This window comes from Pogona vitticeps, chromosome 10 (genome assembly GCF_051106095.1).
Source record: "Pogona vitticeps strain Pit_001003342236 chromosome 10, PviZW2.1, whole genome shotgun sequence".
Classification (NCBI taxonomy): domain Eukaryota; kingdom Metazoa; phylum Chordata; class Lepidosauria; order Squamata; family Agamidae; genus Pogona; species Pogona vitticeps.
The window spans coordinates 24,317,500-24,331,686 of record NC_135792.1 but is presented as its reverse complement, the minus strand read 5'-3'; the positions used below and the strand labels follow the sequence as shown (position 1 = coordinate 24,331,686).

Below are 14,187 nucleotides of genomic sequence, written 5' to 3'. Positions count from 1 at the left end.
ATGCATCTCTTACATAGGCAGCATCTCTCTTTGAAAAACAGATGACATGTGATAATTAAAAGAATAAGTTGTCTGCACAGCATGCATTTCCCCCCCTTTAAAGCCAGTGTTAAGAAGAAAGTGAGTGAAGGAAGCCCTTATTCAAGCACAAAGCAAGGAATTAAAAATACCATTTCAATGCCTCCCACTTTGCTTTGACATGTGACTAGTGTTTTATGATCAGCACCTCTCTTAAAGAAGGAACCACAGATTGCTTCAGCAAGGCACGCTGTTGTAAGACAAGCTTCTGCTTTCACTGGGAGATGGCTACTCAAGACAGCAGGTTACCGGACAGCTCCAGAAAAAAAGCAGAACACACTAGCAGTTCTAGGTAGACCAGAATCACAGTGTTGCTTTCACTGGACGGTTGGAGACCCTGTTGGCCACAGCTTGAAGGCATCTCAGTCAAAGGCCATACTCCAATTGCTTACAATTAGCAGCCCATGATAACCACCACGCCATTGGGCTTCTATCATTTAATCTGTACTAAATCTGGGAAGTATTACTGAAAAGTTTCATTTGCTGATAAATACCTTAGTCTTTTTTTAAACCTGTTAATGTTAGTGCAAGTTTGAGAATGTAATGTATAATAACACATAACTAAGAAGTTGCTATTATTATTATTATTATTAAATTCCTTATAAAAACACATCAATAGCCAGGCCATTCTAAAATTATGCATGAAAATTAGGAGGGGGGAGTAATGAGAAAGTGTTACCCCAAATATCATCATCACCATCAAGTCAATTCTGATATGGTGACTCTCTTTAGATTTTCTAGGTAGAGAATATCCAGAAGTGATTTTTTTTCCATTCCCCTCTTCTGGGGCAAATCTGGGGCTGTGCAGCTTGCCCAAGGCCACCCAGGCTGGCTCTTTTACATGGAGGCCCAGTGGGGATTTGAACTCCCAGCCTTTGGCTTTGCAGCTAGAGACCTAAACCACTGAGCCATCCAGCCAGCCAGTACATTCATGTTAGTGTTGAACGGTTTACTGTGAAATGAAAGGAGCAAAACCCTCAATTCAGGGTGGGCTTGTCCTTCCCAGAAGGCTGTGTTAGAATTCTTTGAAACATCTGTTCTCCTTCTTCTGTCCAAAGGCAAATATCAGTTGCTTAGAATCTGATTTCAGAGCCAGAAATGCTTAAAAGTTCCAAATCATCCCAATGAGGTTCCCATTGGGAATCCTTTTAAGTCCAGAATGGAGCTAACCCCTGTCATTGCGAGTTAGAATAAGGTACAGTAAAGACAAATGTTTGCCCTTATTGTAAACTTTCCCACAAATGCAGAGTTTAATATTAATTTTTTTTTTAAGTCTGACATTCCTGCAGCTCAGCATGCTCTTTTCTCTCTTGAAGAGTTAAGTTTAGCCTTGAAAAAATTAATCCTTCACTTTTCTGAACAGAGATACATTAGGTGCTAATGGTAAAATGGCTGTAGGCTCCTACAGAGGCTTATCTGGATTTGCAGTAATTTAGAAATACTCTTGGCATGGGCTCGGCCCGTGAAGAATAAAAGGGCCCTAATGACTTAAAGGTTGAAAATATGAACAAAAGAGGGTACCAGCAGAAACGCCCGCCCTGTTCTTGGATGTGTGCATTTTGGTATCCGGAGATTAGGAGACGCAAGACAGAACTGCTCACATAGAAGATAATTACAGCTCTGTCTAGAGACCCTTGGCTTTACATGTGTCAAACAATTAAAATAACCCCAAGGTGAAGCCATTTAAGCCCAAACAAGAAGCAGGCAGATTGCCTTGACTTTGGCAAAACAGCACTTCTGTCTCAACAGGCAAAGCTGCTTGAGGTAAGGCCTCTTGATATGAGTGGCTAAGGGGAGGAAATCATGAAGCACGTAAGGAGGTTTGAGGTTCTCTCGTGTTCACCGCAGGCCATAATAAAAACAGAAGACGAAAGCCAAGACAAAGCATTGCAGAAAAGGATCAGAAGGATGTGGGCAAGTGTCTAGAGATTGCAAGAGGAGGCAGAAAGCGAAGAAAGTTTGCTTCTTCTTTTCCTCCTCACTAAGGTCTAGTAATAGCCATCCTAGACAACGGAGTTGGGCAGGCAAAAAACAGGGACAAACAAGCACAGAGTTACACCAGAGTATACCATAGTGCTTGATTCCAAACCGGGGATCACATAACCTCCTCTTTTACAGCATCTCCCCTGGTTGCTGATCCATTTCTGGGAAGAACTCAAAGTGCTGGTTCTAACTTCTTGTTGTTTGTTGTTTAGTCGTTAAGTTGTGTCCGACTCTTTGTGACCCCATGGACTAGAGCACGCCAGGCCCTCCTGTCTTCCACTGCCTCCCAGAGTTGGGTCAAATTCATGTTGGTTACTTCGATGACACTGTCCAACCATCTCATCCTCTATTGTCCCCTTTTCCTCTTGCCTTCACACTTTCCCAACATCAGGGTCTTTTCCAGGGGGTCTTCTAGGTTCTAACCAAGAAAGTCCTAAATGGCATGAGTCCAAGCTATTAGTTGAGTCCAGCCCCTGTCAAAGAGGCCCAGTGGGGGAATCGAACTCCCAGCCTCTGGCCCTACAAGCCAGAGAACTAAGCCCCTGAGTTTAGGTCTCTGTAGTTCTGGTGGTCTTTTATTCTTGCTTATGTCTCCCATGGGCTTTGTCTCCAGGTTAGGAATCGGATTCCTTTTCACTCAGAAGCAATTGCACCGAAAAATATCCTGGCTCATTTAGACACAGTCCCTTGCATTCTACTTCTAACACACAATTAGGCAAAAGGAATGGCAAATCCTTTCCATACCCTCATGGCTTGGCCAGGTGGTGGGTTTGGGCTGGCAAGGAAGAAACTGGCAGAAATGTCCTCCTTCCCTTTGAGTAAATACAGTGAAAAGAGCCCCCTTGATTTCTGTGACCCATCAGGGGGAGAAAATGGTATGGAGCAATAGTTCCCAACCTCGGGTCTTCAGATGTTGTTGAATCATAAGGTATATTTAGTTTTTCACATATGGCTTCTTCATTTGGACTTTTATTTTTTTGTAAAATAAATCATGACACAGTGTCCTAAAATGCCCAGAAGCCTTCACTACCAGCTGTGCTGGTCAGGATTTCTGGGAGTTGTAGTCCAAGAACATCTGGGGACCCAAGGTTGGGAACCACTGGTATAGATAATACATAATTAGCCATTAAAAGCATAACAGAGTTGGAGAGAGCTAATTCAGGAAGACTTGAAAAATCAGACTTCCATGCTTAAGTCTAGAAAATTCATTACAGAACAAAGCAAGTTAATTTACAAATTGAGAAAAATGCCCACTGGGCGCTCATTTCAGGTGTTATAAAATTTTGTTTTAGCGTAGAGGATACTGGGGTACCATGTTCCCCCCCTGTACTGCCCTAAACAAATCCAGGCAGTATCTGTTTCCATAATTACTGTGGCGTCGCCTTTGTCTGTTGGCAGGATGATGATGTCCGGGTCTGAGTTCAGGGACTTGATGGCATTTCTCTCCTCTCTTTTTATGTTGCTTTTGGGGTTTTTTGCTTTCCGTAGGATCCTAGTCACTTCCCCTCTTATTTCCTCTGCTTTTTCTTCTGGAAGATGATATAATGCTGATTCCACGTTGGCAATTATGTCTTCCACAGGAATTTTGCTGGGTGTTACTGCAAAATTTCCTCCTTTGCTAAGACTGAGGTTCCTTCTGGGGAGAGTTGACGTCCTGATAGGTTGATGATGATACGCGTGCTGTCTAATGTAGGTTTCTGTTGGCTTGTTTGGCATTTGTTGAATTTCTGTTTTTGTCTGGCTGTGTGGTTCATCATTTCTTTTTCCATCTTTTTGTAAGAGAGGTTATCAATCTTGTCCCAATCTTCACTTCTCATTTTTTTGGCTGATAGTGATGTGTAGGCCTAGTAGTTCTTTTTCTGTGGAGTCCATTTTTTTTTGCGGGTTGTGTGGATTTATTTATTTATTTATTTATTTATTTATTTATTTATTTATTTATTTATTTCATGGCCAGGATCCGATGGCGGATGTAGGTTTTTTTGGGTTGTTTGACCATGTTCTGGAGGTTTTTCTTCCTAACGTTTTGCCAGTCTCTGTGACCGGCTTCTTTAGAGGACAGGAGTCAGCACTCTGTCTGTCTGTCTGTCTGTCTGTCTGTCTGTCTGTCTGTCTGTCTGTCTATTTATTTATCTATCTATTTATTTATCTATTTATTTATTTATCTATTTATTTATTTATCTATCTATTTATTTATTTATTTATTTATTTATTTATGGGACAATGGCATTCACACAAGAATCTTTTCTTTCCCTGCTGAGAAAAGCGATGTGTGAGCTTTCACACAAATAAAGTCTAAATTTTTTTAAAAAGGTCTGCTCTTTGTTTCTGTTGTCGTAATGCGTAGCCGCAGGAAGGTTTCACTGGTAACAAATGGGAAGCCTGCCCTGAGCAGCTCCTAACCACGAGTCTCTTTTAGGGTGTTGCCCTTTTTAATCTGCTAATAGGTTCATATTTACCCTCCAAGTCATGCCAAGCGTTATGTAACCTGTCAACAGGCTTATCATTCATGTTTTCACTTGGCCTGTGACGCGCGATCAGAACGGGAGATGCTTGGGGTGGAAGAGAGCGAGAGAGAGAGAAGCTGAATACAGGGCTAAATGCCAGACACTCAAGTTACAATTGTCAGTGAGTGTAACTGTGTTGTTCGTTGCAAATGGTTGTTACACCAGGCTTATTCCCCCAAAGCAGCCTTGTCAAACACGAGGGAGGGATCTCAGGTCTTGGGGATGAATCAGGCCCTCTTGGGGGCCCGATTCACCCATCGGGGTCCCCCATCTGGTCCAGCCCCATGCCTTAGAAACACACATTTTGTGGTTTCCCAGCCATCATTTAAGGTTTCCAATCTTTGAAATGGCTAAGATGGGTCTCCTACTCTATTGACGCTGACAGCAACGGCAACCAAACGAAACTCAACACTCCTAGTATATATGGTCCTATTTATTTATTTAAAATATTTTTACCGTGTCTTTCTCCTTAAAAAGGGCCCAAGGTGGCTTACACTGTTAAAAGATAATATTTAAAGCTAAAAACAATACGTATATAAATATTAAAAAGGACCAAACAAATACTACACTGAAAGACGGTAAACAGAAGCAGTACCAAAAATACATTCGAAGCAATAAAGCGCAACCACCCTTGTAAAAACCCCACTCAGGCAGCCACTTGTTAAGTGAAAGCTTACCTGAAGAGAACGGTCTTTGCCTGCCTGCAGAAGGATAGCAAAGATGAGGCCAGCCTGGTCTCCAGTGGCAGGGAGTTCCAGAGTCTGGGAGCAGTGACAAGAGACGTTCCTCTCTAGTGTCCCCATCAAACACACCTGTGAAGGTTGTGGGACTGAGAGAAAGGCCTCCACTGATTTGCTTAACACCCAGGCTGGCTGATATAGGGAGATATGGTCCTTGAGATAGCTTGGACCCAAGGTTTGAAGAATGCGTGTTCAGACATATAAGGGGAAACTAAGAGTACATAGAGCTACAGCTGATCATTGAAGGCAAACTTCATTGGAAAAGAAGCATAGGAAAACAGAACTTCGCTGAAGGACCCAGAGACTGGTTTGGAGGCAACGTGGCCCTCGTGATTTTAGAGTTGCCATGTCAAAAGTAGCCCCACTGACCGCTGGCATCTGCCAGGAGAGAAACGAAGAGAAGATAATAACGTGAAGGAGAAAGATCCTCTAGACAAGCCGTTGCTGCCTTTATGAGCCTTTGACTGTTGAGTTATGGGTGTGTGGGTGTGTGTCAAAAATTGACTGCCGGGGAATGACAGCTATGCTGGGGTGCAGTGGGTGCCCGGAGCAAGAATCAAAGGCTCCAACACGACAGAGGGAAGCCAAGCTCACAAAATTGGCGAGGCCGTTATCACTAGACAGAAAATGATCTCCACTAGGGAGAATAGCAGAAGCTCCAGGACGGGGTGACTGTGACCCAGGATAAAAAGATACCCAGGTCACATCTGGGATTTTTAAAATTTACTTATTTATTTATTCGCCTTAGCTGGCAGTTATGCCTCCTCTTATATGCCAGACTTGATGCTTTTAACAGACCTGGTTTTCTTAAGAAGGTGCCAGCGTGGCTGGTGCCAGGATCCTTATCTTATGTTTTAGCGGTCTGCATGTCTCCCTGTGGTTTTGGCGGGTTATTTATAACAATGTCTGCTGAATGAAATGGGAAGGAAGAGAGGCTTCAGTATTTAAAACTAAGATCCTGCTCAAGACCGGGCAGTTACCAAAATACGTTTTGCCAGAAAAACATAAATATCTCCAAACAAAGACCTTAACAAAGAATTTGGAAACGCTTTACAGTTGCACAAATAGGAGCACCTTTGGTCCAGATTCTGAAACTAAATTAAAAACAAAACTAAAACTGGTCCAGAGTAAACCTGGCACACAACTTGTTAGCTCACAGTTCAGATGCCAACATGTACAGTGGACCCTCTACTTAAGGAATTAATCTGTATTGGAATGGTGGCTGCAAGTCGAAAAGTCTGTAAGTCGAATCTCCATTGACCTACAATGCACTGAAAACCGATTAATCCCATAACCAGTGGTTTTTATTCTATTTTTATTCCATTTTGGGTTTTTTTTTCTGGTCTGTAAGTCGATTCTCTGGCTGCAAGTCGAATCTAAATTTTGCAGCCAGAGAAGTCTGTAACTCGAAAAGTCTGTAAGTCGAGCCGTCTGTAAATCGAGGGTCCACCGTATTAAAAGATTAGAATTAGAAAGTGTCTGCGAAGCAACCAACATGAAACTGACACAGCTCCGGAGGCAGCGGAAGACAGGAGGGCCTGGCGTGCTCTGGTCCATGGGGTCACGAAGTTGGACACGACTAAATGACAACGTAGTAACTCTGCCACTCGTTGGGCGGGAAAACAATGGCAATTAATAAAAATAAATAAATTTAAATGAAATATTTATCTGCAAATAAAAGTCATGGACGGATGGGTGGATGTGGAAACCCAGACTCAGCCTATCGCACAAGAAAACACCACGTGATGGGCTTATGCTGGATTAAAGATGATGCGGGAAAGCTCCTGGAGATGTAAAGGAGGTGGGCTTAATCCATCCCCCTCACAAACACTCCTGCTGTGCTCCAAGTTGTGTGGGTGTGTGACCTGGTGCACACAATACACACACACAAATGGCATTTCCCTCTGCAATGTTTCAAACATACGCCAATGAATACATGCTTCTTTAAAAAGCAATGCTGTTCCATTCAACCCTGTGAAAATATGTGGAGAGGTAGTCCATGGGTGCAAAGCATGACTCTGCAGTTTGAAACCATCCCTCCCAAACCTGCTTTTCCTTTAGCAAGCAAGCAATCAACCAGGCAGCCACCTAATCTACCAGCCATCAGCAATCTCTTGCGCATGTTCGCAGGCTGGACAAAAAGGCTTGTGGTAGATTAGCATCAGCGCAGTCGCACTGGGCTTTTCTGTGCCTGGGTGTGCAAACATTTCCACACCTCCACAGACATACCCAGGGATGGCATTTTCTTAAGGGTGCATCTTTGGTCAGAAGAAGAAACGAACTCTAGATGAAAGCAGAAGCACGAAAGCAGAAGCATAATTTTACTGCGAGAAAGGACCGTTGCAAATGCAGGACGAAAAGGCCATTACTCGCTTCTTTTGCCAGCAAAGTTCTAATTGCCTGGGAACAACCCAGCTTGGCAGCAACCGTATTCTAATCTAATTTTCTTGCTAGGGAATTAATTTGCCGTTTACCATTTGCCCAATGCCTCCAATTCCCAGGCTACTTAGAAAGAGCCAAGTGGACGAAAAACATACATGGCTCCATTTCATCAAGGTGGAAGCGATGGCAACGCGGGCTAAATCTTGAACCCCAACTTTAGGGCCAAACCCGTTTGGAATTCATTGGAGGAAAGCATCTCAAAGACTCTTCCTTCCCATCATGGATTATGCAATCTGTTAGGAATGATCAGAACAAAAACCAAGAACCCACAGGATCTTGGTGCTGAAATTCCTTCCACATGGTGATCCATGGGCGATGAGCCATTTATGGTCCTACCAGTGTTGTAATCCATCAGCTCTAACAAGAGTTGTAGATGAACAGTATCAAAAGGGGGCATCACACCTCCTCCATTCTTCCTCAAAAGCTACATCTCATGGTGCCCTCAAGCAGGCACCGATTCTTGGTCTAGAATGATTCCACCCACCAGAACCAGCCCTGCCATGAGGCAGAGTGAAACAACTACGTACTACAGGTCACAGATGAAAGCCGAGGCCCTGTCTCAACTGTCCTCCCCATGGGCATTTCTCTCTCTTGGGAAAAGCTGACTGTCACACAGCCTGTCCTCACCTCCTAAACTATCCTGCTGCCTTCAGAAAGAATACTAGGTCCAAAGAAATACTGTATACAGACATTGACGCCTGACTAAGCTAGACATTGACTCTCTCTGACTAGGAAGGAGAGGTTCCAGGTTGCCCTTCTCAAATCTACACCTCCTGTTTGTCGTAGACATTTTAAAGCCCTCGCATAGGAAAGGAAAAGCATGAATCATTGTACCTTGCTACTCCAGAAAAAGCAGATGTGTCTATCAGCAGATGCAGGCAGAACATGCATAGGACACCATGGTGCAGTTTTCACTGCTCATGGAATCCCAGTATCATGAGAATCTTGCTTTTTGAGACTACTTCTTTTGGAGTGGGGGGTATAGAAGGAGCCTCTACAAAGAGTGGGAAAGCATTGTTTAGGACACTCGGGCGTCGCTCGGGCAACAGCATATAGCCGGCCAATCCTTCACTTCCAGAGGCGTTGTAATGCAACTTTGTTGATGAGCAAAATTATCATTTTTAGGACCACAATTGACAATGATTTCTCTCTTAACATATCTATTTGTTTTTAATTCTACCTAATTTGTATGTGTCCATAATTTCAAAATTGAGCAATGCATTGATACGAAGGAAGGAAGGAAGGAAGGAAGGAAGGAAGGAAGGAAGGAAGGAAGGAAGGAAGGAAGGAAGGAAGGAAGGAAGGAAGGAAGGAAGGAAGGAAGGAAGGAAGGAAGGAGAGACTACAAGCCCCAGCATTGATTAGCCACCTTCTCTACATTGGTATCCTCCAAATGTGTTAGACTACAACTCCCATGATCCCTAGGCAAGAGGTGCTGAAACAAATTCTGCTCTATTTATTTTCACTTTCAGAAAAAAGGGGAAGAAGAGAAAATGTCATTGGAAAATCCCCTGAAGTTTTAATAAAGTGATGCAAAATGAATTTGGCGAATTTCTGGATGCAGGAAGATTGCTTGGCACATAACAGTTTTGATCAACACCCTACCTCTGAAAAGAAATGTTATGGGGGTCAACGCTCCTCCTTGGCAGCAGATAGAGGAGGTGACTGCTTCTGAGTTGCACCAAAGCCTCCTCAAGATGATAGACTGTGGAAACCATATTCCAGTCTGGCCACCTGGCTGTCAATCTCTTTCTCCCCAGCCCCAACCCCACCTCCTCAACTCTTCCTTGGCCGTCTGACTTCTTCCCTCTTCAGCCCCATCCAACTCAACAGCAGCAGCCATGGCTCATGTTTCTCACTTGCAGCCAAGAATGTGTCGTAAGTGTTCATAACACCAGTTGCTGTACCCACTGATATGCCAGGCTCACTCCAGAATCCCTTTTCCTGAAGCAAGTCTCTTTTTGCTACACAGCCAACCAGCCAGCCAGCCAATGCCCTCTTGGGTGGCACCTTCAGACCATTCCCGTTCTGCGCCACTCCCACACCCCAACCAAAACTGGACCCACACTTTGTTGCCCAGAACCTTCTTTGCAACTGGTCCCCTGAGCCATGTTACAAATGGTATAATGATACAGTTGACTAGCTGGATAGCTCAGTGGTTTAACGATTTGGCTGCAGAGGGCAAGGTTGGGAGTTCGATTCCCCGCGCCCCCCCCCCCCCCCCGTGCCTCAGGGGAGAAGAGCCAGCCTGGGTGGCCTTGAACAAGCTGCACACAGCCCCAGGTTTGCCCCCCAGGAGAAAGGAAGGGTCAGAATCGTCTACCACTTCTGAGTTATCTCTACCTGGAAAACCCTGGAAAGAGTCTCCATTAAGTCTTTGATGATGATGATGATGATGATTGATACATGTGAAAAACAGGTACTTATAATGAGAGTAGAGATTAGAAACATGTCCTCAGGCTTGCCCAACCAGCCATGAGTAAATTACAGCTATTTAACAACCCCCTGCCTCCTTTTCTGGCAATATTGCTTCTCTTGTGCATTTCTGGGCTGCCATGTTCCAAAGGAAGTCAATTGTCATACAATTTGTTTGTTTTTGCCCATTTTGCCAAGGTTTAACAGAGTGAGAGAATCCGTTTCTCCTTCTGAGATTCCCAATGACAGGCAGTGTGGTCTAGCGGATAGATCCCTGGGTTCAAATTCCAACTGGGCCATGGGAACCCTATTGAATATCTTAGATACCTCAAGGATATTATAAGGGTTGCCCTACATTGGAAGCAACTTAACTGTACATAACAATATCTACTCAGTCCCTCTGGCTCTCCTCCATTCATCATAACACAAGGGGAAGTATATCATCCTCCTCTCAGGGACTGTGCTGCCTCATAATCAGCTGGAGGCACTACTCCTGTTATGACTCCATGAAATACAATTGTGTACATACCCATGCGCATATCCCTGTTTCTGTTTCACTCCACATGTCAGAAGAAGTGGATTATAACCCACCAAAACTCTCATTGAAATAAACCCAATACAGCTGAGGTTCCAAAAATCTTTGCAGCAGTTTATACAGGAAGAAAACCGATGGCTAAATCACTGCAGTCATCAGATCAGGAACTCATACTTAATTGCAGTCTGAATTTCAGTCTGCTTTGCATCATTTGCTAATACGACATACTGTGCTATTATATTTTTGGTCTTGGATATCTAACACAGCTGACTTGTGGTTGCAATAATAAGAAAGTTAGGAAATGCATCTGTTTGTCTTCCTGGCTTGTTCTTGGAAGACATGCATCAGGGAAGCGCCAGGCAAGTAAAACTTCACAGGTAAAACTTTATGGTGTTAAAGGTGGCTGGGTCTTACCTGGGTATTCATCTCATTGCAAGAGCATCCACCCATTCCTCATTTCGGCTTCAAGGCTCCTTCCCAAAAAGGAAGGAAAAACTAAGTGCCACTGAGGAATTGCTTCAGTGCACCTGAGCAGCATTACACATTGTTCTGCTGATGTGGGACACCTGGATCTTGACCCTACCACATGAAGCTGTGCTGGGGTGGAGTGAGGATGAACAGGAAGGTATAGTCACATGATATGAACTCATTGCATTAGCAGCAGAGCAAAATCCTCCCTTCAGGTTCTAATTTACCCTTTACTCCGGTGTAACACATTTCTGTGGGGGTGGAATTTTGTCCATTGCAGGAAGCCAGTGGTACAACCCTTCCCTCCACCACCCCCATTCTAACATGGTGCAGTCCAGAAAGAGCCCTGCTCTTTGAATACAGCAGTTCCCCATCTTTCTGGCACCCTGCCTATAATGATGATGATGATGATGATGATGATGATGATGATGATGATGATGATGATGATGATGATGATGATGTGGACATTTCCAGGGCTTCCCACCTGGTCTTGAATATTCTTGAAGCCCCTTTGAGCAAAAACATTCAATTCATACCGGTAATTTAACATTTAGTAAAACCACGAAAATGCAGTAGCCAAAAACAACTGTAAGCACAGTTTCCTTGTTGCAAATGGTTCATTTGGAAAAAAAAATGTAATTTTCTTTCAGTAAGGCTGGAAACAAACTGAATTTAATGGGAAAGACACTGTTACCCATAAATGTCAAATGTCATGGTACACCTGAAAAGGAGTGGTTTTTTTTTTAAAGCCAGAGCTGGTAAATAAATAATTGTTAGGAACAAGTTTCACAATCCTGCGCCCTTTTTGGAAATTTTTCTGACTTTTATTTGGTGAGTGGGAGGGGGGCATCCCCCCAGTTTAGGAACCAGTGATCTGAAAGAGAAGGCCACCGTATAAAAAACAGAAGGTGGCTAGAACTGGGAGGCGGAACTGGGTGCCTTTACTGGGAACTTTTTCACAAACGGAGAGGCAGAAATAGGACCGTTCGCGGGCTTGCTGGCTGTTGCTGTCGGCGTCCCCCTTTTAAGGGACAGCCTGGGACGCAGACCAGCGGCAGATTTTCTGCCGTGATCGGAAAAGTTTTATGGACTTCCAGTCGTTGCATCAAGCTGGCCTCAGATGCACAAAAGGCAGCTGGTAGCTTTTGAAGGCCGGCTCTGGAAGACGTGTTCATCAAAAGATTTAGGTCTTATTGCCAAGGCTTTGGGCTTGTGGTTGAGGAGTCACTACCCGCTATTGTTAGACTGTAATCTGGGCTGACACTGGCTGGTTCCCTGCGTCTAATCAGCTGATTAATCAGATGCTTTCCTATAAATGACGTGGAGCCATTTACCATCATGACTTGGCCTCTTGTTCAGCCATGAGCGAACACAAACACAGAGAGAGGAATCCATTCTGGAGCTCAAAAGCCCTTTTGTTGCGCTTTGCTTCGTTGTGGGAAAAAGGACAGTAACTGAGCCAGCCTCTTCTGAAAAAGGCACTACTCTGTAGCCATGGGACTCCTTAATGATTATTTCAACACTGAGCTATTTGTGATGGTTAATTCCTTCTTTAACCTCTTCCTCATCTGAGTTACCTCGGTGGCTCATTCTTCTGCAAAGCCAGGCAGTTTTTCCTGAGAAATTGTAGCACGGCCACTTACGCATGACCAAAAGAAGAGGACGTGTCTCACCAGAAAAGTGGATGGAAGAGGGCACCCGTTTAGCATAAAATGGGATGGTGGGACCCCTGTATCCGTGGGGGATTGGTTCTCAGCCCCACCTGCACAGATGCTGAAAAATATGCTGTACTGCAGCTAAAACTGTGCTCACGACCTGGGGTTCAAATCCCAGGTAGCCAGCTCAAGGTTGACTCAGCCTTCCATCCTTTCAAGGTCGGTAAAATGAGTACCCAGCTTGCTGGGGGGGGGGGGCAATGTGTAGCCTGTATAATTAAATTGTAAAAACCGCCCGGAGAGTGCTTGTAGCGCTACGGGGCGGTATATAAGTCCAAAAATAAATAAAATAAAAAATACATTATAGACAACACTATTTTAATAGAGAATGATATGCGTAACTTCATCTTTAGAAATATATATAAATATAAATAACTTTATTATTTTCAGACTGTGGGTAAGGGAATCAGTGGATACTGATTCTGTGGATAAGTGGGGTCCTACTGCATACACTCATTTCTGCCTATGGATACAACATTAGATTCTGTTTTTCTGATTTACCCAATATTGCGGCATATCTTACCTAAGCCCACACCACTACATAAATTGAACATTTTTGAGCAAACATTGGCAGCTTTGCATAAAAAAGGGACACTTTGGTGCACAAGTAGTCCATTCGCATAAAGCCGCATTCTCCCTGGTGCAACAACTGTAGTCAAGAGTGCCAAGAAGTTAGTTACTCATCACCCTTGCTAAGGAGGGGAAGAATGTGTTAATTCCTTGTTCTTGCCGGCAAGGATGTGACAAGTGACAACTTATCTCCCTGACCACGGAGAGCTGTGGAAGCTTGGGGGCACCTTCCTTATGCCCTTCTGCAGAATTAATCCTTCTGCTGCTCCGATATTATCTGCTTCTGGATGCAATTCAAAGTGGTGCTCATGAACTATCACACACTCTTTGTGGCTGGTGTCCAGGGTATCTGAGCCACCCCGAGTTCTAAGACCATCCGGGGAGGTCCTCCTCTCGGTCTCATCGCCCTCACAGGCTTGTTGAGTGAGGACCTTTTCTGTGGCTCCTTCCAGACTGGGGAATGCAACCCCTTAAGAAGTCAACCAGCAGGCCAAGACTTTCTTACCGTATGTCTCAGGGTGTTTTAAACTGTGTTTACTATCTGGTTTTAATTCATTATGAGACACCTTGGCTCCACTGGGGCAAGAATAATGATACTGGTAATTGCATTCCATCAAGTCAGTTCTGACTTCCATCTATCCTTTCTTGGGTTTTCTAAGTAGAGCCAGAGGTTGGGGGGGGGGGTTCAATTCCCCCATCCTGCCTCCTTAATAAGGGCTGGACTCGATGAACCATAG

General features: G+C 44.1%; 1 protein-coding gene across 2 annotated transcripts in view; it reads right to left on the bottom strand.

The window, feature by feature from the left end:
- Window positions 1-11,240, bottom strand: part of NECAB2 (N-terminal EF-hand calcium binding protein 2) — a 161,585-nt gene extending 150,345 nt beyond the window's left edge. For both annotated transcript variants that reach the window (XM_072980537.2, XM_072980538.2), the window contains exon 1: window positions 11,112-11,240. In XM_072980537.2, the coding sequence (XP_072836638.2) occupies window positions 11,112-11,147 (36 nt within the window). In that variant the 5' untranslated portion in view covers window positions 11,148-11,240. The remainder of the gene's footprint in view (window positions 1-11,111) is intronic.
- Between the last annotated feature and the right edge of the window lie 2,947 nt (window positions 11,241-14,187).